Here is a 24,267-nt window from a genome sequence, read left to right as displayed (position 1 = left end):
TTGGGTCAAGCAGAATCCAGCCCTGTGATCAATAGTTAGTTTTGTTTCAGTGTGGAGGCCGCGGTTGATCGGTCTGGAGCTGTAAAGGAGCCCACCGATCAACGGGGGTCGGTATATTCCCTCCGCCCTGCGACTGCTATGATTCAGACGATTTTAACGCCATGCTGTCTTTACTTTCCCCGCGGTTACTTTAAAGTCATCCTCCTGTTTATGGCGCAGCCCTGCAGGGGGTAGAGAGCGCGTACCCACCCTTTACTTTTACAGCGCAGTGAGTTACAGAAGAGCCAGTGGCCTAGCGTTGGTGAATGAGCTTCCAGGCGTTGGCTTTAAAGCGCGCACAGCGAAACAAAGGGTGATCACGTTAACAAACTGCAGCCGTCGTAAATGCTGTGCAGAGATGTTTCATTTCATATCGATATTGATGTTATTTACAGGCAAATATGTGGGGATACACAGTCTCTATACTTGGATCAGAGTATCTATGGCTGTGTGTATAAGAGACATGATAGTAATATAAAAGTATGAAAATAGAACGTAATGAAATATACACTGAAAATGAAGACTGGGTTTATTTACGGCAAACATAACGAGAGCATTACAGTTTCACATTTCAGCGGCTGTGTTACCATCGCCCCTGCTATATATGCGTGTGTGCGTGTGCGTGCGCGTGTGTGTGCGTGTGTATTTTGTATAACACTTACAAAATAAACAAAGCGCCGGTTTAAATGCGTTGGCTAATCTCGTTCCCAAGTACCAGCGCTCCGGCCGCGGTGTCGGGCCAAGTGTCCCCCGTTCGGCTGAAAGAGAACAGTGTCAGGGCTCTGTGCTCCTGGACCGCTGTTCTGGACGGCGCCGCGGTGTGCACCGTTAGCCCAGTGTTTAGCTCGATCGCCGCTAACCTTCCAATAGCGGCGTCGTTAGCTACGGCGGCCGGTTTCCGGTCTGGTTTTAAACCGTCGCTCCCCTTTTCTCTCTCTCTCTCGCTCTTGCTCTCTTTCTAAGGGCCCGTCTAAAAAGTGAACTTCAGCGATTCCTCTTCCTCTGGCTTGCCCTATTTTAGATAGCAGGCTGGAGCCTGCGTTTTAGAAACAGTGGGGGGCGGGAGGCTGGGAGGGGGGGGGGGGGGGGGGGGGCTTGGGAGAGTGTGGGGGGGGGGGGGGGGGAGACATCCATAGCCACCTGCTGCACACACTCGCTCTCTACCCACTGAGTCAATATGGACGAGCTCTGATCGTGAGAGCAAGAGTGAGAGTGCATCTCATCCTGTTTCTTAGTAACGGTTTGTCATGGTGAGCTCGCTGAGTAGGGAGGGAGGGAGGGAGGGAGGGAGGGCTGCGGTGGTGATGATGGCGGCGGAGTATAGAAGGCGATGAGCGACTATTGGGGGGCTGAGAATCCCCCCCCGTCTTCCCTTCTTTTCTGGCCGCGTCTTATCAGCCTCCCGCAGCTGTAGCCGCTACTACAGTCCCATGCCTAATACCGGCCTTCACAGCCGCTTGGAGCTGCAGATCACACGCTGCAAGCGCTCCTAACATGCACCAGAATTAGCTTTAGAGGGATTTATATTTTACTGTAAGCTTTTCTCCCCACGCCATTGGCCTGTGTGTGTGTGTGTGTGTGTGTGTGTGTGTGTGTGTGTGTGTGTGTGTGTGTGTGTGTGTGTGTGTGTGTGTGTGTGTGTGTGTGTGTGTTGTGTGTGTGTGTGTGTGTGTGTGTGCGCGTGTGTGTCTGTGTGTCTGTGTGTCCGTGTGGGTGCACACACGCGTGTGCCTGTCTGTTTGTGTGTTTGCGTGCCCACACGCATGCAGCCTTTTTAGGTCTATTTTAGTTATGGAATGTGTGTTTCTTTTGTGTGTGTAAGCAGCCCGTAGCGAGTCAGGATTATGTGTGCGCAGGTTATGTGTGAGTGGGAAGGAAATCAGGACACTGCAAAGTGGAGGGAGGCAGGATTAGTTGGATTTAGATTTCCGATCGGCAGACACAACAATTGTTTGTGTGGCTATAATTGCAATGTACATAAGTTAATTGGCGTTTTTTGAATTACTCTTTAGATCGTTGAGGGGTCGTTAACCGACCCTTAACCCAATCAAAGTGTCTCGGTTGAAAACTGTTAAATTGAACGTTTGGTGAAGATCCCAAGCAATAGCGAGTCTGAATTGCTGAAGGATTGCCTTTATTCACGGTCTTATGGTAACTTAGTGCTGACTTTTAACCGACCGCTGGCTTTAAACGTAACTGCTCAGGTGTTAGTTTAGTGGTTAGTGGTTAACTACCAGGTTACTACCTTGATGGGATAGCGTGCTGAACTTTCGGTCTTGTTGCCGGTGCAAATAAAGTGGAACCACACAAAGAAATCATTACAGCTAAAAAAAAAAAAAACGTCTAAAATCAAGGCCATATTACTGTGTTTATGTTCGGGCGTCCATCATGATTATTATGTTTTAGCTGATTTGAGAAATAATTCTACTATCATGTTGTCCAAAAAAATACTGTTTTCATTCATTCAGTAGCAAAATATTCTCAAAACGCCGTGCCTGTTTTTTGGATGGATAAACTGATCCTGCTTCCTGTGTTTCCCGGTAGTTTTCGAACCAGCAAAGGCATCGGTTACTCTGCTCACTTTGTGGGGAACTGTCTGATCGTCACGTCACTCAGTCGAAAGGGAAAGGCTTTCAGCACTGCGTGAAATATGATTTCCAGCCCCGCAAGGTAAGACCAGACAAAGCCCATTTGTCTGCGAGCGGCGCTTCTAAACCGCTGCACTCACGCATCAGAGCACACTTTCATGGGCCACACGTACTTTATATACATGCTGCATCCATGCCAGACATGCATATATTCATTTGTCCTCTTCCTCACAGTGTGGCCCTCCTGTTGGAAGCAAACACACAACACTGCTTACTGACCAGCAAATCCTCTCTCACTCTTGCTTCTCCTCTACCTCTCGCTTCTCTCTACCTATCTCTCCTTACACAAACTCTCACTCCCTGTCTCTCTTTAAAATTCTCTCTCTAGCTCTCTCTTTCTATATACACTCTTTACATTCTCTCACTCTAATATTCTCTCCGTTAACAAATTCTCTCTCTCTCTATAAGCTCTCGATATGCTCTCCTATATACACTCTATATTCTCTCTGTAAACACATTATCCACTCTATTCTCTCACTCTCTCCACTTTACTCTGTGTACTGTACTATATTGCTCTCATCTCTCTCTCTCTCTCTCTCTCTCTCTCTCTCTCTCTCTCTCTCTCTCTCTCTCTCTCTCTCTCTCTCTCTCTCTCCCCTCCCTCACCACACACTGGGAGGGTGTAGATAAGGTCTGTCAATTAAGAGCAGCACACTGCTGGAGAACGCAAGGTCAGCGTTCTCCTGCTGTTGACACACATACACACACACGTAAACATATTCACATACACGCACGTAACCATATGCACATACACACATACAAACATCCAGTACGTATGCACACACACACACACATAAGCACAAAGGTACACACACACACACACACACACACACACACACACACACACGCACACACATGCTAGTTCATCTTCATGAGTGGACACACACTCACACACTTTTAAAGCAAAGTGCTGAGTGTGTAGAATATGGATGCTGCATAACCGATCACATTGGCTTTATTTGATCACTTAACACTTCCATCTTTCGCAACGTGTGTGTGTGTGTGTGTGTGTGTGTGTGTGTGTGTGTGTGTGTGTGTGTGTGTGTGTGTGTGTGTGTGTGTGTGTGTGTGTGTGTGTGTGTGTGTGTGTGTGTGGGGGGGGGGTTCCGTCCTGCTGATAATGTCATCGAGGATTATAAAAACTCAATGCTCACGGATGTTTTAGGGTTAGGGTTTCTGTTTTGTGTGTTCATTCCATGTTTTGTGTTCTCTCAGTAAAGTCCTTGGTCTAACTGCCCTGTGTGTGTTGTTTTGCTTTCCTCTTCTCCTCTCCCTCCGTTCCGTTCCAGTGGTACATGATCAGCATCGTGCACATCTACAACCGCTGGAGGAACTCTGAGATCCGTTGCTATGTCAACGGACAGCTCGTCTCCTACGGCGACATGGCCTGGCACGTCAACACAAACGATGTAAGAGCGCGTCGCTGCCCCGGACTCCTTTTTGCTAGTTGTGGTTTTTGTTCAGACTCTGAAGAGGTAGGCCTCTTGGTGTGGTCTGTGTGCCCGACCCCCGGGCGGTAGGCCTCTTGGTGTGGTCTGTGTGACCGAACCCCCGGGCGGTAGGCCTCTTGGTGTGGTCTGTGTGCCCGACCCCCGGGCGGTAGGCCTCTTGTTGTGGTCTGACCGGTCCCTGGCCGTAGACCACAGCTAGTTAGTAGTTGACGGGTCGCCCTGACCGGACCACTGCTCTCCAATATCACAGCATAGAGCTCATTACGGCCGGGTCCGGACCCCCTTGTTCAGCGAGAGTTTGTAGCTTCTCAAGAGAAAGCGATGCGACACTCGGCAGGGGAGAGGCCCCCGCGGTCTGCTATTAGGGTTCCAGGTACCTTCACTCTGGAGACAGAGGAATGGGTTTTGGAGGGAGAGTGGTGGTGAGATTGGAGGAGAAGTCAGGCTGCAACACTTCTGCAGAAGGTGAGGGTAAGAGCTGGGCCTGTCCTCCTCATAATAGACCCATTTGTTCTCGACGGCGCGAGGAATGACGTCAGCCCTGATGAGAAGGGAACTGCGAGGAACGGAACATTACAGCAGAAGTTATACAAATAAGAAGAGCATGTTATTGGTAGATGTTATAAGCAGAAAGGGAACATTATTAGAATATGTTATAATCAGATGTAATAATCAGAGAACCCATGTTAGCTGATGTTATTAGCAGAAAACCCAAGTTATAAGCAGAAAACCAATGTTACGAACAGGACCCCATGTTATAAGACGTTGTCATTAGCAGAAAAACAATGTTGTTAGCAGAAACCCCATGTTACCTCTCTAGGTTTACAGGATGTGTCATTCTCTGAACCTCCTGCTCTCCTCCCTCCCTCCTCCCTCCCTCCCTCCCTCCCTCCCTCCTCCCGGCCGCTCCAACAGAGCTATGACAAGTGTTTCCTGGGCTCCTCGGAGACGGCCGACGCCAACCGGGTGTTCTGCGGTCAGCTGGGGGCCGTGTACGTGTTCAGCGAGGCCCTCAACCCCGCACAGATCTTCGCCATCCACCAGCTGGGCCCCGGCTACAAGGTACTGAGGACAGGGCCTACTCCTACTGCTACTACTACTGCTACTCCTACTCCTACTCCTACTGCTACTACTACTGCTACTGCTACTGCTACTCCTACTGCTACTGCTACTACTACTCCTACTGCTACTACTGCTACTGCTACTGCTACTACTGCTGCTACTACTACTGCTACTGCCTACTACTACTGCTACTGCTACTGCTACTGCTACTGCTACTACTACTGCTACTGCTACTACTACTGCTACTGCTACTGCTACTCCTACTGCTACTACTACTGCTACTACTACTCCTACTGCTACTACTGCTACTACTACTGCTACTGCTACTACTGCTACTACTACTACTGCTACTACTCCTACTGCTACTACTACTCCTACTGATACTACTGCTACTACTACTGCTACTGCTACTGCTACTACTACTACTGCTACTACTACTACTGCTACTACTGCTACTACTACTACTGCTACTGCTACTACTACTACTGCTACTACTACTCCTACTGCTACTACTGCTACTACTAGTGCTACTGCTACTACTGCTACTACTCCTACTACTACTGCTGCTACTACTGCTACTGCTACTACTACTACTGCTACTACTACTGCTACTACTACTCCTACTGCTACTACTGCTACTACTAGTGCTACTGCTACTACTACTGCTACTACTACTGCTACTACTACTACTGCTACTACTACTGCTACTGCTACTACTACTACTACTACTGCTACTACTGCTGCTGCTGCTACTACTCCTGCTACTACTGCTGCTACTACTACTACTACTCCTACTACTACTGCTACTGCTACTACTACTACTACTACTCCTACTGCTACTGCTACTACTACGACTACTACTCCTGCTACTGCTACTGCTACTACTACTACTACTACTACTCCTACTGCTACTGCTACTACTCCTACTGCTACTGCTACTACTACTACTACTACTCCTGCTACTACTCCTGCTACTACTACTGCTGCTACGACTGCTGTATCAATTTATGCTTTTACCGAAGTGACTTGAGTGAATGGTTGATGGATGTCATTGGGGCGCAAACCTGGAACCTCGAGGCTGGGATTACTGTTAATCGTACTTGAATCGTGCTTTTACTTCTTATAATTATGATTTGAATTGCTTAAAGCAACCAGCAGCCATCCATCCCCAACACAGGGTCCTTTCTGCTGTTTTTATGGCGTTGTCGCGGTATCGAGCTAACGGCCATCAACGTTTCCCAGCGTTGCGTTTACAGATAAGCTAAACGAGGATTATTTGGACGCGCGCGTTTATGGACGCTGGATGAGTTTCAGTGTTTGTTTGGTGCTAATGTGTCCTTTAGGAAGGCGCGCTGGCTCCTCTTAGCGCTGGGCTCAGACCATATTTCAGCCTTATAAAAGGCCTCAGACCGACGTTTGATCGGTTAACCTGGGTTCATTGGGACACGTTTACATTTAAAGCTAATTCAAATGTCTATTGTTAATACGTGTCGCTGCGGAGGGGAAGTTAAATCGTTCTCACGTTCACCAGGTAGAAAATAGAAGTGGATTTTTCTCGCCCTCACACGAAGACACACACCTCACACACACACACACACACACCCTCAACTTACATACACACACACGACTCATACACACACCCGCTCTCTCTCTCTCTCTTTCTCTCCCTCTCTCTTTCTTTCTCTTTCTCTCAACCTCTCTCGCACACACTTTCACACCTATACACACACACAGGTACAAAGAAGCCCCCAGAGACACGACGCGTGAACACACACACACCGCCCGCACACACACATTCAAACACACACACACACACACACACACACACACACACACACACACACACACACACACACACACACACACGCGCGCGGGCGTGTGTTGATTGCCGTCACAGAGTGTGGCTCCTGAGCTGATCTGAGCTCCGTGGGGAGGGCGCTCGGGCCTAGAGGCTGCCCAGGAGAGAGCATCGCTGGGCGGGCCGGTTTGAAGCTGGAGCCCTTTGAGGTTGGAGCACTGCGGTAATGACGGGCAGGTTGCTCGGGTCAAGCCCAGGGACAAAGGCTGCTGGGTAGTTAGCCGAAAAAGCGCTGCTCGTTCGACTCGTCTGTCTCTTAAGAGGCAAACGCATGGAAGTGGGATCTGCTGAAATCCTGTGTGTGGGCGTGGGCGGGTTTGTGTCGGGGTTGGTGTCTGTGTGTGTGTGTGTGTGTGGGTGTGTCTGTGTGTGTGTGGGCGTGAGTGTGTGTGGGTGTGCATTGCCTGTGTCTCTGTTGCGTTTGTGTGTGTGTGTGTGGTGGGGGGGGGTTTGATGTGTGGGTGTGTGTGTTGTGTTTGTGTGTGTGTGTGGTTATGTGTGTGTGTGTCTGTTACGTGTGTGTCTGTGAGTGTGTGTGTGTTGCACTGCATTGGTCTGTGTGCGTGCGCCTTAGTGTTTGGGCACATGTTTTTCGAGAGTTCTTGAGTGGTTAATTAACTGAACGAGTCATTAGCCGGGCTGTTGATCGCGAGAGGTCATGAACACGAACTGAACGCCGCCGTCCGCCGCCGGCCCCGCGCATGATTAATGAACCGACAGCTCCGTCTCCATGGATACGCTGTGCGGATGCGCTCGGCTTCCTGTCCGATAGTGGGTCACTAGTGAATGTACAGATGATGTGTAAAGATTATACAATTGCGTTCCCGGCAGTGTTTCCCCGAGCGCTGTATGGTTAAGGCAGCCTTAACAACAATAGGGACCGGCCTTGACTACCAGTGTATAAAAAAGCAATCAATTTATTTTTTCTATATAGATATATATTTCTCTTTATTACTATCTGCATTAACAAAGTACAAAACTCGTAGGGAAAGAAAAACATACTTTCATCAAGTAGAAAAAATAAAGATAAATAATGCGACGGTAATACTGTTCTAAACAATAGTCGTGCCGTAGAGCTTTTTGAATGGAATTGCAACGGCGGCACCAGTTGGTTGTATATGCTATTGTGAACTGAAACCATCACCGAAGACCCTGCGTTCCCTGGGACGGTACACACTTGCACGATTGATGCATTGGCTCAGGGTCAATGATCCGTGTTCATGTCTCGTCAATATGTCCCCGTGCTGCTTATTGGATTCAAAAACTAAAACTGTGAATTAGTTCACCACGTGTCCAAGCACGTCAGAGCTGAGGAGGGAGGATGTGAACTGCTCCCACTGCCGACCGCTGACCCAGTTCACGATGCAGGTGTGAAGCCGGAAGATAGATGTGCACTCAGATTGTGTGTGTGTGTGTGTGTGTGCGTGTGTGTGTGCATGTGCGTGTGTCTCTGTGCTTGTGTCTTGATGTGCGTGTGTGTCCCTGCGTGTGTCTTGATGTGTGTGTGTGTGTGTGTGTGTGTGTGTCTGTGCGCGTGTGTGTGTCTTGCGTGTGCGTGTGCATGTGTGTGTCTCGCATGTGTGTGTGTGTGTGTGCGTGTGTGTGTCTTGCGGTGTGTGCGTGTGCACATTTGTGTGTGTCTCGCGTGTGCGTGCACGTACGTTGGGAGACGTTGCTTGCTGCCATGTCCCTGGCCTTCCGGGTGTGTTTTGCAGTGTTTCTACGGCCGTCTAGACTATAAACCCATAGCGCCACACCCCAGCCTTAAACCCTTCCATGCAGCAGAGCTCCCTGTGATTAGGGATTGCCTGTAGGCCCCCCCTGCCCCCCCCCCCCCCCCCCCCCCAGGAGACATAAGAGAAAGTGATGGCTCAGCTCATTTACACATTTTACAAACCCTATTTAATACGGGTACATGTATAAAAAGTTGCAGGCCACACTCACACACAAATACAATAATTCATGCATACATTCATGTATACATACATACATACAGTAATTAATTAATTTATTCATACATACGTGCATAGATATATACATACATATCACAGACATACACACATGCATACACACACACACACACACACACACATACAATACATCATACATACATACATACATACATACATACATACATACATACATACATACATACATACATACATACATATACCACAGACACACACACACACACACACACACACATACTCACTCACCCATCCCAGCTGCCACGCCCTGGGTACAGTATTTCCCGCTGGGCGAGGCCTCATTCGATGACCTATAAAAAATGTATAACTCCTCTTTCCCCCGGTTTCCAGGCGGTATAAAAAAATAAAAATGAAATAAGGAAGAAGTAGAGAGCAGGCTGTGGCAATATAAAAACGCCTCTGTTTATTTTAGGAAAAATGTGTCGACCTGAACCACACAACCGGAGCTATCGATTACAGTAGATCAATACTAAAGGAATATCTTTTATTCGTTTCAGGCGTAAAGTACAAGCTTTATCTTCCTGGTCACTTTCTGGTTATAATAACCCCAACCATAATTATAATTGTAACATCTAATCATAATTGTACGACTATGCTTCGGCGTTCCTAACAAACGGAGTTAAGCGACCGTGCGATCGGCGGGTCGGAGAGCAGCCCTACAACATCGCCCACGCTACTTATGGGCTGCACCCAGTAGGTGCTGGCTCCCACCCTCACACCTCCAACCCACCCGGCGCTGGGTTCTGCTCTGCTGAAAAGCCGGCCTGAAGGTGGTTTCTCCAGACAGCGCCGCAGGTGCGTTGTGGTGTGTGGCGACCGCCTTAGTTCAAGGGACCCGCGTGTGACTGAGACTTCAAGGCTGGTTTGGTTCAACTTCCTCCCCCGACGAGACAGATTCACAAAAAAACTGATTTAAACCAGTTTTATTCCACACAGAGAAACAAGCGTTGCTCTTTTATCCTGCTTAACAAACCCAACCGCTGAATTCAATATTCATATCGTATTTCACGAGGGCCGTTTCATTTCTAAACTGTGATGTTCGCGGTGAGAATCGAACCGGTGGTTCGGTGTCATTGGCAGCGATTTAACTTTTTGGGAGAGGGAGATTATGAGAGGGGAAGGGGCCTCTAATGCACGCTGCTGGATCTGCCTAGGGCCTGCTTCTTTTCTAAGCAGACCTCGGATGAAAGGAGTTGCGCAAGAGAGGCCTCCAGGTCTTTGCCGGGAGCTTTCCTGAGCAATGAGGCTAAAGCCTGGCAGCCCGGGTCTCTGACACCTGCAGCGCTCGTAAGCCCACTTGCCTGGAGGTCAGCCCGCAGTTGGATGTAGCACACGCCGCTAGCCCTTCCGCGAATGTATGTGTGTGCGTGCTTGTGTGAGTCGTGTGGTAATATGTGTGACTGCAGGGTATTTGCTCTTCTCACACACACGCACGCACACGCACGCACACGCACACACGCACGTACGCACGCACGCACGCACGCACGCACGCACGCACGCACGCACGCACGCACGCACGCACACACGCACGCACGCACGCACGCACACACACACACACACACACACACACACACACACACACACACACACAGACACACACAGAGAGACAGACACACACACACACACACACACACACACACACCCACACACACACACACACACACACACACACACACACACACACACACACAGAGAGACAGACACACAGACAGACAATGTTGCTTTATTCTGTGGGCATTTCAGACTCCAGTGGCATTTCTAATTTTCTTTGATCTACCAGAGGAGGAAAGACTGTTTGTTCCCTGTTTGAAGCATTTCTTCAAATCCTTTATAGTTCCACTCTCTCTCTCTCTCTCTCTCTCTCTCTCTCTCTCTCTCTCTCTCTCTCTCTCTCTCTCTCTCTCTCTCTCTCTCTCTCTCTCTCTCTCTCTCTCTCTCCCTCCCCCCAGCGCTCCTATCTCTGCGTGTTTTTTGTGTTGGTGTACAAAGCGAAGACAGAGAATGAATTTAGAATGACTCCCCCCTTTTCTCTTCCTCTCTCTCTCTATCTCTCGCTCTCGCTCTCTCTCTCTTTCTCTCACCCTCTCACCTCACACAAAACGAGAGAGAAACAAAGGGAGGAGCGAGCTGTCTCTACTCTTGTCTCTCTTTGTCTCCCTCGTTCTGCATTTCTGTCACTCTCACTCAGCCCGTTTCCCTGCGCTAATTGATTTAGTGGCTGGCAGGCTGCTGTGTTAATCAAGCTAATAATGTCCTGCTGTTGTTGTGGTGGTTGATGGTGAGCGCTGTGGTGGACATTTTGCGTCATACCACGTCTCCATCTCTATCTCCTTTACGTAGAGAAAGGTAACCAAAAACAGAGGGGTGCCTTGCTATTATTGAAGGTCGCTGTATACCGTACAATATGATAAGAATTGATTGTCAGAGAAATCTGACATTTTCTTAAGCAAAACAAGGATGCATGCATTCAGCCTGACATTAAAAACTCATAAGACAATATTCAAGGCCTTTCAGCATCGATTGATCTGAAATGACACTCCATATGACGTTTCTCGATTGAGTGGCGTTGAAAACAGTGTCTAACCCTGTTAACAGGTGGAACACTGTATCTCCGGTTTGATAACCTTCCACTGTTCAGGACAGGGTCAGAGGCGATGTTAATGGTCAGCCCTCGTATGTTACTCATATGTATGTATGTATGTATGTATGTATGTATGTATGTATGTATATATACATACATACATATACCCTCGTATGTATGTAGGCTCATAGAGACTCATAGAGGCTGATTTATATAAACCGAATGCAGTATTATCATTAGTACATTTATATTTACACTGAGGGCATTTAGCAGACGCTTTTATCCAAAGTGACTTACAATAGGTACATTTGTCAGAAGAAAGAGAAACAACAATATATTCATATCGGTACAGTAAGGATGTTTATAGAACCAAGTGCCAAGCACTAACAATCGTTCGGTTAACCCATTCCCTGTATGCAGCAAAGATAGCTAGGCTAAGACGCTACGCGATGCTAATGAGCTACATGTTCCATTTCTTTGTCTCTCCCCCACAGAGCACCTTCAAGTTCAAGTCGGAGAGCGACATCCACCTGGCGGAACACCACAAGCAGGTGCTGTACGACAGCAAGCTGGCCAACTCCATCTCCTTCACCTACAACGCCAAGGCCACGGACGCACAGCTGTGCCTGGAGTCCTCGCCCCGCGAGAACGCCTCCATCTTCGTCCACTCGCCGCACGCCCTCATGCTGCAGGTCAGCCCTTTCTCTCTGGTTCTTGTTGTCCCTTTCGGACGCTAAGAGGGGTCACACTTTACATGATCGGACGACGGGAATCCCAAAGCTTCGTCCGATCGTAACGTTGTCCGTGGGGCTGGGAGATATTGTTAATGATTGTTTTGAATGTTTTTTGTGTTTCCGCATTCAAATATTTGCTTTAGTTGTTAGCTCTTTTAAAGGTACATTATGTGATTTGTGTTATTGACACCCCTAGAGGTGGGAACTGCGGTCCAGAATCACAATATTGGAGAGAGTTGCCTCCGCTAGCCAATTGTAAAAATTGGTTACAAAAAATGGTACACGGTTAACCGTTTTTTTTTATTAATGAAAACATTTTTTTCTTTTTTTTAAAGTGAACCGCAGTCGCGCTATAGGGGGATTATTTGTTTATCAACACGGCGGAAGCGCGAGCAGAATGATCGGAAAAAAGAACATTGGTTTGACCGGTTGCCATGGTTATCTCCGTGCGGTTAATTTGCAGTTGCGGTGTTAATTAGGATGGGGTTAGTTCGTTTTTATTTATTTTTTTACGGTTTTCGTTTACTTATTTTAACGGTTATGTTTTACTAACCGGTTACACGTGCACACGTGTACCCGTGCACACCCCTAGCCTCCGCCTACTCCACATGGGTCGCCAGGTTGAGTAAACTGTTCGAACACAAGCGCAGGACGAGCCGAGCACAACGTTACACTTTAAGAAGGGCACTTCTTATTTTGTTGTTCTATTTTGACAATGATAAGCGACATGTGTACGTTTCCATTTATGTATTGTTTGCAAAAGATAATCCTGCTGATTTGGCATCGGGCGTGATATCCTTCTGGACTCTAAACCGTCTCCATCTTTCCAGCGCAACTCCCAAGATTAACCAATGTTGGAGCACGGCTTTGGTCATGGAGTTTATTTTGAAAGAGCACGAGGCTTTTTAGGTCGGGTAGAAGCTGGTATAATCTCCGTTGATCCAGTTTGCTTGCTTCATCGCTGGCTGCAGCCTGTGGTTTGATGGGCCAATCATAAAGGGCATTTTCTCGCCCTGCTTTTTCATACGGCCTGAAATCAGCAGTACGGAACTTATTAAATCGGTGTATTTGACCGACTTAGCACTGTGTTTAATTTGTATTCTTCACCCCCCCCCCCATAAAGTCTGGTGGGCCTCTGTTTGCTCGCGCATCATTAACTCAAACCAAACCTCCAAAAGCATTTTGGCCCCTGCCCGAGCTGCCCCCCTCGCCTGAAGCTGGCGTTCTGGTGAACTCTCTAGAACAACCAGAAGAACCTCTGCTCAGCCACATGGGCTTCTGTTGACCCGATCAGAACCCGTTTCAAAGTCCCCTTGTGCTTAAAATGACCCCGTCCATTCTTCGAAGAGAGAGGCACGAACAATAGAAGACAAATGAAGGGACTGCAAGCTCTTGGTTAATTATGAGAGAATGAAGGAGCTGATGAGGCAGTACTGTGGCGGTTTGTCTCCATGTCGCCGGGGCGGCAGTCAGAACATAGCCTGGTAATGATGAGGGTGAGCAGAATAGTCTAGCCACCGGTCAACGTGTGCGGGGCAGCTCAATAAACCATAGTAAACCGTTTTGCTATTAACCAAAACAGATAGCTGTGAAATACACAACACAGCGTTTTAGGTAGCAGTCAATAAAACAATTATTATAATTGGGAAATAAATTCAGTTCAAACAAAAATTAATCCCCCAGGGGTTTCAAAATTAAATGCCCAAAAATAAGGAACAATTGAGATTCCTTTAGACTCTCAATCTCCGAAAACTAATAAACCACACGTTCTTCTGCAATTCTGTTTCCTGTTTTCCTGTTCCTTGAGTCCAGTCCAGTCACCAGCGCACACGTCCCCCCTGCTAGACACTTAGCGTCACGTAGCGTCGTGTCCAGCAATCATGGTACACTCCCACTGTAATCAAAGGTTTAGTATATAATAATCAACGTATTTGGCAGCTATTTCAATGTTTAAACAAGGCCAAATGAAACCAGAAAGCTCTACTTACTAATTATAGTGGCTCGGTAATTTAATAAACATTCAACGAACAGGTTGCAATGTTTTATTTTATTTTATGGCTGTCCCCATCTGTCCCCCTTAAAAGCGCTTGTGTGACTTTCTTGAATAGCTTTAGTCCTGCCTATAGTTTAAACAAAGATTTGGACAATGTTCAACCCATCTATTTGCTCATTGTTAAAAGGCCAGCAAGGGGTTGTGATGAAGTGGCGTGAGTGAGTTAAAGCATTTGAGTGGTGGATTCAGTGTGTTTACATGGGCGTGTGTTAGAGAATCAGAGACAGTTTTAATGCGTTTTAATGACGATGGCTAATGGCAATGCCAGGAGTGTGCTGGCTACAATACAATGCTACAGTTAATGATGCACTAGATACTTACTTTCTACCCTGATCCCTCAGAATGCACATAATCCAAAAGTAATGCCTAAACACTTGACTGGATTGTTGATATCCCCCCCCCCCCCCAACTTTAACTTAGCTGCATCACCAGACCTCTGCAAGTTTAAAATGTTTGCTTACATCTCAGAAGCCTCACACTTCATATATACCTTAGAGCCCTTAGCTCACAGATAATTTAATGTTTTATCCTTACTTTTTTTTACATTAGTGCCTATCAGCTCTCAATGATATGGTTAGCCAAGTTAAGTCATCAACTTGCCCCGAGGATTTGATGGCTGTTTGACCTCTTTTCATTACTTAAAGGTTGGGTATGGAATTCGCTTTTTTGGCCATTTTTGCAAAATTACTTGAAATCCTTATCATAACCCACTTACAGCCATTGAGTTAGAAGTACTGACATGAAAATTAAACAAGTCAATCATCTGTGGAACGGGCAGGGCTCGAAAAACTCCAGCCAATGATTTCCAGAGCCACCGAGTTGCATTGGACAGTAAGTACGTCAATCAAACGGTCGTACTGCACTCCCCCGCGCCCCGCGGGCGACCCCTTCGTGCAGTACTCGTGACCCAGAGCTCGTGACCCAGAGCAAGCTCCTGTTTGTTGTTATCCTGCGGTAGCTACTGGAACTAGTTAATCCACATTTGGACCTAGCAGTAAAAGACAATTTCCATGGCAGACAAGACGCCACCATCCCCACCACCACCACCACCACCAGCAAAGAGAAGGAAAACCCTACGCTAGCCTGGCTCGCTCTCGCGCATCTGTGTTCGCGCTCGTGCATGATTGCGCGTCCAGGTACTTGGAATGGGTGGAGTCAGAGTCAGCGTTGAAGGAGAGGGGGTAGGACCATTTGAGTTGTGTATTTTCAAAATTTGCAGGTTTTTCGCAAATCCCATACCCATCCTTTAAAAAATATATATTTAGATCCCTTCCCTCTGAATAATTACAGACCTGACTGATTTTCATCCAAGATCCTAGAAAAAGCCCCAGAAAAATTTGCTACCAAATAAGTAGCCCATCTGACAAATAATATTTTTTTTGAAATATTCCAATCTGGCTTTGGATCCCTCCACAGAGAGAGGGAGAATGAGGCTGCCATTTAGACAGTGTGTAATGAACTCCTGCTTAATGGAGATGCTGGGGAGTTCTCCATCTTAGTTATTTTGGACATCACAGCTGCCCTCAACACCGTCGATCATAACTTGCTCATTAACTGACAGGAAAGGCAGGCAGGTATCAGTAATGTGTCCTTTAACTAGTTCTGGTCCTGCTTATTTATTAGATGCCTCTCTATGGCAATGGCGGGCTCAGTTTTCCACTCCCCACAGACATACTCCATGGGGTCCCACAGGGTTCAATTCTGGGTCCCTTTTTTCTCTCCATCCATAGGCTCCCTCTCGGTGTCATCATCTGCAGATATAACGTCCAGTTTCACTGTCATGGCGATGACACACAGCTTTACATTTGGGCCGGTGTCCAGTCTAATATAGCAGCCCTCCACAAGTGTAATAAAATACTGGATGTCTGGCAACCTTTGCCATTTAAACCATCCAAAAACTGACATCATTAGACTTGGTTTAAGGCAGAGAGAACTCGTAAAAAAAACTTGGAGAACTCATGTATCCTATTTCATATTTCTATCATTTGAGAAATACAGCCACGGTTAGGTCTTTCATTTCCCCCTCCCAAAAAAAATCTGGAGAAACTCATCCATGCGTGTATTTCCTCCTGCCTTGCCGATGGTAGCCCCCTGTATGCCTGTCATATTCAGAAATCAAACCACCGCATTCAGTTAGTCCAAAATGCTGCACCTCGGCTATTACTTCAATCTGAAACTTTAACCGTATCCCCCCTTTTCAGCAGATTATTTTAGTTTAACTATTTTTACTAGTTTTAAGGCCAGGCATTGTCTGGCCCCTCCCTATAGTTCTGGTCTTCTATCCTATGAGCCTTGACGCAGACTGACGTCCATCGATAGGGAGTGGCATGCCAGTCCACAGTCTAGGCTCACAACCACAGCGGACGACAAGGCCTTTGCGTTTTTTTGCTGTTTCCGAGACTTTTGATCAATCTGCCAGAGAAGTTAAGGCTTGCAAAGTCTGGTCCCCATCGCATTTAACCTCTTTGGACAAATTTGTTCAGGAACCTTTGTTGTGTGGTATTTTACCTGTGTGTGCGTTTTGTAATTGCTGCTGTGAGGCAGTGTGATACCTTTATATCGGGTGATGTGTTTCCTGTTTGGGGGTCTGTATTGACTGCTGTGAGGCACTCTGTTTCCTGTGTCTGAAAAAAGTGTGGTAAAGTTATTATTATTATTTGATTTGTGTGCCAATATGTTTCATATTTGGCAACCCGGGGTACTTGGAGAATAGTGAATCATAACACACAGGCCAAAACAAGAACCAGCATTCCCTCCAGGAACGGGACATTTCAAAGGAGAGCATCCTGGCTGCAGCAGTGTTGTCGGGAACGCCAGCGATTCGACTTGGTGTGTTTCCTTCGTGTTATATAGCTCCTTTTAACAAAAGAACACACATAAGGCGTTTTGGGAGAGGGAGAAAAATAGCTTTTAATGTGGACATGAGAACCAGAGCATCCACTGTGATCAGAGGACGTATCAGACCGTTTAATGGTAATGCAACCTTAGAGTCAAGATGTTCCCCTGTTCAAGGACAAGGCTGGTGTGAGGTAGTGTGCTTGTGGGCGTGCATGCTGATGCCCTGATGCTCACAAACAAAGCTCACTGACACACTGCCTTGTGTTTGTTGTGTGTGTGTGTGTGTGTGTGTGTGTGTGTGTGTGTGTGTGTGTGTGTGTGTGTGTGTGTGTGTGTGTGTGTGTGTGTGTGTGTGTGTGTGTGTGTGTGTGATTGTGAGTGTGTGTGCCTGTGTGATTGTTTTTTTTGTGTGTGTATTTGTGTCATTGTGTGTGTGTGTGTGTGTGTGTGTGTGTGTGTGTGTGTGTGTGTGTGTGTGTGTGTGTGTGTGTGTGTGTGTGTGTGTGTGTGTGTGTGTGTGTGTGTGTGTGTGTGTGTGTGTGTGTGTGGTTCCCCAGGACGTGAAGGCCATCGTGACCCACTCCATCCACAGTGCCATCCACTCCATCGGGGGCATCCAGGTCCTGTTTCCCCTGTTCTCCCAGCTGGACTACCGGCAGCTCAACGACAGCTCCGTGGACACCAGCGTCTGGTCAGCCCCAGCACCGTCTCGTTACTGCTAGCATTGAGCTAATTAAGCGAACCACACACTCTCTAGTTAGCGCTAGCATCGAGCTAATTAAGCTTACCAAACACTGTCTAGTTAGCGCTAGCAACAAACTAATTAAGCTTACCAAATACTGTCTAGTTAGTGCTAACATCGAGCTAATTAAGCTTACCAAACACTGTCTAGTTAGCGCTAGCATCGAGCAAATTTAGCAAACAAAACACTGTCTAATTAGCGCTAGCATTGAGCTAATTAAGCTAACCAGACACTGTCTAGTTAGCGCTAGCCTCGAGCTAATTTAGCTAACCAAACACTGTCTAGTTAGTGCTAGCCTCGAGCCAATTAAGCTAACCCAAACGGGCCAAGCGGTGCCGAGCACAGCTTATGGAAGGGAATGAAATATGGAAATGAAGCCCCTGATTTGGCTGTTTGTCAACACCTAGTGCTCTGTGCCGATCGGGGAACAATCATTTTGATGCAGAAAGTGGACAGCAAATGTAACCGAATACAGGAATGAGAAAACAAAACGCTAATTTACTGTTTGCGTGTGTGCGTGGGATTGTCTGTGTGTGCGTGTGTGCGTGTGTGCGTGTGTGCGTGTGTGTGTGTGTGTGTGTGTGTGTGTGTGTGTGCGTGTGTGTGTGTGCGTGTGCGTGTGTGCGTGTGTGTGTGCGTGTGTGTGTGTGCGTGTGTGCTACAGTGCTACGTTGCTAGCCTTCCTGGTGGAGCTTCTGAAGAGCTCGGTGGCCATGCAGGAGCAGATGCTGGGAGGGAAAGGCTTCCTCGTGATTGGCTACCTCCTGGAGAAGGTCCGTGTCTGCCTGCAGTGATGGCTGTTCCTTTACATCTTACACCGGAGCTCCCACAGGAACTCAGCTTCTATAACTCAGCATCCGTCTCATGCCTGAAGCTGTGATTCTGCTTGTCTTACTGGCCCAATCCCATTTCTACCCCTTACCCCTTCAAAACAAGGGGGAGGGGTAAGGGGTAGAAATGGGATTGGGCCATTGTGTATGCAGTATATCTTCGGTATTTCTTTTGTCGGTTTGTAAAGAATATTCAAACGTTTTGACCTTTTTCGTTTCATTCTTATTTCCATCGAGTACTTTCTGTTCGGACACCCTAATTCCCTGTCTCGGATGAATAATAGAGTACATTTTATTCCATGTTATACGTTCTCGTTAGATATTTCTATGTTTCCTTCTCTCTGCGAAGCTCTTGGTCGGATGTTTAGTTTTTTGCTACGTTGATGATTTTCAGGAAGGTTTCGTTATGGTGATGCGGAGATGAGAAGCCTTTAAATGATTGACAAACAGTTTAGTGGCCCGGCTAATAAATGATATTGAAATAGGCAGCGTGGTAATCGTAAGTAATTCTGTGTCACTTTGATTTGACTGCGAGAGATCCCTTTGAAAAGCCAGACGGGCAAAGGCAGACCCCGATATAGAAAATCTACAAGCTCTCTTTAAAGTGCTTTTGGATATTAAATATGTGAAACTGTCCGGCAGTACGGTTTAATATTGAAAGCACTTTGTCACAACTCCACAGGCTCTAATGTAATCTCACTCAGCACAAATCAGCATCTTCCACCTACACTGGCGAACTTTGTCCAAACCAAATAGGCTAAATTCGTAAAACTAATTCCTTTACGTCCTATAAAGTAAAAAATATCTATAACAATAATCAAACACATTAATAATAAATATATAACCCAATAAATGATAACCAATAAGAACAATAAAAATGAGTCACAAGACAATGACGTATCTCTCGTTTAAACAAAAGCGTTTTTTGTTGTTGGCGTGAAAGAGTTGCCGGTTGTCTAGTGACGTCACTTCCTGTTGTCACTTCCTGTGGCCCGCCCCCCCCCCTCCAGTCGTCCCGGGTGCACATCACCAGGGCGGTGCTGGAGCAGTTCCTGTCCTTCGCCAAGTACCTGGACGGCCTGCCCCACGGCGCGCCGCTGCTCAAGCAGCTGTGTGACCACGTCCTGTTCAACGCCGCCATCTGGATCCACACCCCCGCCAAGGTCAGCCACCCCACCCACCTACAACCCTGCACCACCACCATCACCCCCAGCACCTCCACCTCTGCTCCTTGTGTGTGTGTGTGTGTGTGTGTGTGTGTGTGTGTGTGTGTGTGTGTGTGTGTGTGTGTGTGTGTGTGTGTGTGTGTGTGCGCGCGTGTGTGCACGTGTGTGCATCGTGCCTGTGTGGGTACCACTTTGGTAAAGTTTTAGTGTGTGTGCGTGCGTGGGTTTGTGTGCGTGTTTGTGCTTCTGTGTGTGTGTGTGTGTGCTTGAGTGTGTGCGAGTGTGCACGTGTGCCTTTGTGAGTGGGTACCACTTTGGATAGTTTCGATTGTGTCTGTGTATGTGTGTGTGTGTGTGTTTGTGTGTGCATCGTGCCTGTGTGGGTACCACTTTGGTATAGTTTTAGTGTGTGTGCGTATGTGGGTTTGTGTGCGTGTGCTTTCGTGTGTGTCTGTGTGTGTGTGCTTGAGTGTGTGTGCGTGTGTGTGCGTGCATCGTGTCTCTAAGGATACTACCATGGTATAGTTCTGAGTGTGAAAGTCTGTGTGTGTATATCATTGTCTGTAAATGTTTTCAAATTTCCTTTGGAGATGGGAGGCAGAACGTCGTATACCTCACCGGGGGAAATTCTGTGTTATGAACAGAGAGGAAAGGGGAGAGCATGTAGAACGACGCGGTGAGAGATGGACTGAAACAGGCCATATTCTGAATTCTCTTAGTATGAAGGAGAGATCTGTCGGGGGAGTTCCTGTCAGACACAGAGGAGGGAAGAAGGAAACAATGCCATTCTCCCTCAAGGCCAGGACATGTAGTCCATGAAAGACCTATTGTCTAAATGCAGAATCCTAGCATACAATATCAACCGTTATACGCAGTCGCAGAGCTTTACGGTCGTATCACTCGGAAAACTTTACTTTGGTTGAATCACCAGGTGTGCAGACTAGGATTTTAGATTAACTATAAATACCCTCACATCAGTCACAACAGTTTATACTGGTTTTCACGACCAGTTGTGCGGCTCCACTGGTCTACGTTCCATGGCAGACGTTTTGGTTTTAAAGCAGCAGATTGGGATCGCGTTACAGTCGAAACGAGTCCACTGACAGCGGCCCGGAGAATGCCATTCCTCGTCGTTCCGATGCTATTCAAGCTTAAAGATAGCTCTCCGGTTAGCCGTGGCTACAGTTTTACAGTAATACATATGAAATAATGGTCGTAAAACAAATTAATTGGATCGAAAGTGCCTTTGAAGGTACCCTAAGAGGCTGGTCCTTACGATAAGATATATATAATAGACATAATATACATCAGCGGGTGGGGTGAGAACACAATTCATAATGTAACAAAGATAGGGTTTATGTGGCACGGTGGGCTTTGAGCATTTTCAATCTATCTGTCTATCTATCTATCTATCTATCTATCTATCTATCTATCTATCTATCTATCTATCTATCTATCTATCTATCTATCTATCTATCTATCTATCTATCTATCTATCTATCTATCTATCTATCTGTCTATGTGTCTGTCTATCTATCTATCTATCTATCTATCTATCTATCTATCTATCTATCTATCTATCTATCTATCTATCTATCTATCTATCTATCTATCTGTCTATCTGTCTATGTATCTATGTATCTATCTATCTATCTATCTATCTATCTATCTATCTATCTATCTATCTATCTATCTATCTATCTCAGTCTATCTATCTATCTCAGTCTATCTATCCAACTATCTATATCCATCAATCTTTTTATCTATCTGTCTTGCTCTATCCCTTTTAGTCTTTATATACCTATCTATGTATCTATCTATGTGTCTGTCTCACCATTCCATTCCTCAGCTCACTCTTTCCTTCTCTCTGTCTGTAAGTCTCTCTCCCTGTCTCTCTCGCTCTGAACTAGATGTGAGTATATGTGGCATCCCTGCTGGGTCCGTCAGTTCCGTACTTCAATTATTTTCCTCACTTCCTGCCTCCCTGTCTCCTCCCCTGTGCCCGTGCGCCGTGATTGGCTCCTGGGGGGGGGGGTGGGGGGAAACGGTGCGAGTCTCCAGGGCTTTGCTGAGCCGGGATAGGAGAAAACACAACCTGGCAGCTGCTGCTGCCGCATCCGAGAGAGAGGGAGGGATGGAGAGGGAGGGAGGGATGGAGAGGGAGGGAGGGATGGAGAGGGAGGGAGGGATGGAGAGTCTCTTGATAGTTGACCTCAGTGTTCCGACTGAGCCACGTTGACCTTAGGTAACCCTCCGCCATCGGACGGATAGAGTCTGACGCACTGGGAGGCTGGTGGCTGGTAACCAGAGGATACTGGGAGAAGGCTTTCTGCTCCTCTTGATCCCGGCGACGTAATGGCCCGTCACAGTTTGACTGCGGTTAACTCCCTTGGATTTACCACCGCATCCAGTTAAGTTTATTAAACCCAGAGTGTTGAAGGTCTTCGCAGAACCCCCCCGAGTTCAGAAGACAGTTCACACCACCAAGCCCCCCCCCCCCCCCCCCCCTAAAATAATGAGGGGCCCACAAAATGGAAGAAGGAAGGCACACAGAGTCAGGGATAGGTCAGGGGTCACGGCGGGGTCGTGGAATGCAGGCTGCATGTAAACCAAACGAGGCAATCACAGTCAGCCCGAACATTATGTAATCTTTTAATCTCATTTCTCCTCCAGATTCCTTCCCTGACTGGGCCTCATTATAGTTCCTGTACGCCCCCCTGCCCTGGCCATGCAAATCCACCTCTAAGAGTCTTATCAATCGCTAATTAATTCACGTTGATTTCGGCAACAAAAAAACAACCCCCCCCCCACAGCACAGTAAAAACCTAATCACAGACTTTTACTGTTTTCTCTCTGCTCTTCCGTACAAAACAATTATCAAACCACATTCTCGCATTCTTGGCTTTTGTCCTGCGCGCCTCACGCAAAAGGTGGTCAGCAGCCTGTCGCCCGTTTGGGTTGATGTGTCGGAGCGCGTTGAGCCAGGCGGCCGGGCCCAAACGAAGATGAACAGCTCTCCTCTGTGCGCCCCCTCTTCACGCCGCCTCTCATGCCCAGTGACCCACAGCCCTGGTGGCGTTCCAGCGTTTGCCCGCCAGATTCGGTCGGTGGGACCTCGCCGTGCCCAGGAAGTCCTTGTGATGTAATCAAGGCCATTGAAGACGGCCCCTGCCCTCTCCGTTCTTCCCGGCGCGGACCCCGCTTCTCCTTAATTCGGGCGATTAGATTCGGACGCCTCTCCGGGCCGGGCCGCTGAATGGAGCCTCGGTAAACGCTGAGCCCGTTAACACCGTTCCTTGATTAGGGCGAGATTAAGGCGAACGAGGTGGTGGAGGCCTGCGCTCAGTGGACGTTTGATTTGGCCACTCTTTTTAAATGTGTGTGTGTGTTTTCGTGTGGGTGTGTGTTTGTGTCAGTGTGTCCAGGGAGGTTTGTGTGAATGAGTGTGTTTGTGTGCATGTGTCTGTGTGTGTTTGTGTGTGTGTGTGGGCATGGATGTTACGTATGCATTCATAAACGGTTTACATTGCTTTCTGTGTTTTTGTATTATCTGGATATGACTTGGTACGTTTCCATTTGTTAATATTTGGATGTTTGCTCGTGTGTGTGTGTGTGTGTGTGTGTGTGTGTGTGTGTGTGTGTGTGTGTGTGTGTGTTGGCCCTCAGGTCCAGCTCTCCCTGTACACATACCTGTCGTCAGAGTTCATCGGCACGGCGACCATCTACACGACCATCCGGCGCGTGGGCACGGTGCTGCAGCTCATGCACACGCTGAAGTACTACTACTGGGCCTGCAGCCCGCTGGAGTGTAGCGGCATCACGCCCAAGGGCCTCGGTACGCACGCACGCACGCACGCACGCACGCACGCACGCGCACATACATAGAGACAGACACACACACACACACATAGAGACAGACACACACACCACACACATAGAGACAGACAGACAGACAGACAGACAGACAGACAGACAGACAGACACAAACAAAGAGACACACACTCACACATACAGACACGCACACTCACACGCATATAGACACACACACAGACACACACATACAGACACACGCTCACACAGACACACAATCACACATACAGTCACGCACACATACAGTCACGCACACACACATACAGACACACACACAACACACATACATGCAGACACACACAAACACGCATACAGACACGCATATACAGACTCACAAACAAACATGCATGAAGACACATAGACACGCACACTCACACAAACACACATACAGACATGCACGCACGCAC

At 47.4% G+C, this 24,267-nt stretch overlaps 1 protein-coding gene across 1 annotated transcript in view; it reads left to right on the top strand.

The window, feature by feature from the left end:
- Positions 1 to 24,267, top strand: part of nbeaa (neurobeachin a) — a 70,368-nt gene that overhangs the window by 3,918 nt on the left and 42,183 nt on the right. The window contains 8 exon segments of the mRNA XM_060056513.1: positions 2,584 to 2,709; positions 3,977 to 4,096; positions 5,054 to 5,200; positions 12,122 to 12,319; positions 17,810 to 17,943; positions 18,659 to 18,767; positions 19,835 to 19,987; positions 23,657 to 23,825. Of these exon segments, the coding sequence (XP_059912496.1) occupies positions 2,584 to 2,709; positions 3,977 to 4,096; positions 5,054 to 5,200; positions 12,122 to 12,319; positions 17,810 to 17,943; positions 18,659 to 18,767; positions 19,835 to 19,987; positions 23,657 to 23,825 (1,156 nt within the window).

This window comes from Gadus macrocephalus, chromosome 7 (genome assembly GCF_031168955.1).
Source record: "Gadus macrocephalus chromosome 7, ASM3116895v1".
NCBI lineage: Eukaryota > Metazoa > Chordata > Actinopteri > Gadiformes > Gadidae > Gadus > Gadus macrocephalus.
This window is presented reverse-complemented; position numbering and strand designations above follow the sequence as displayed.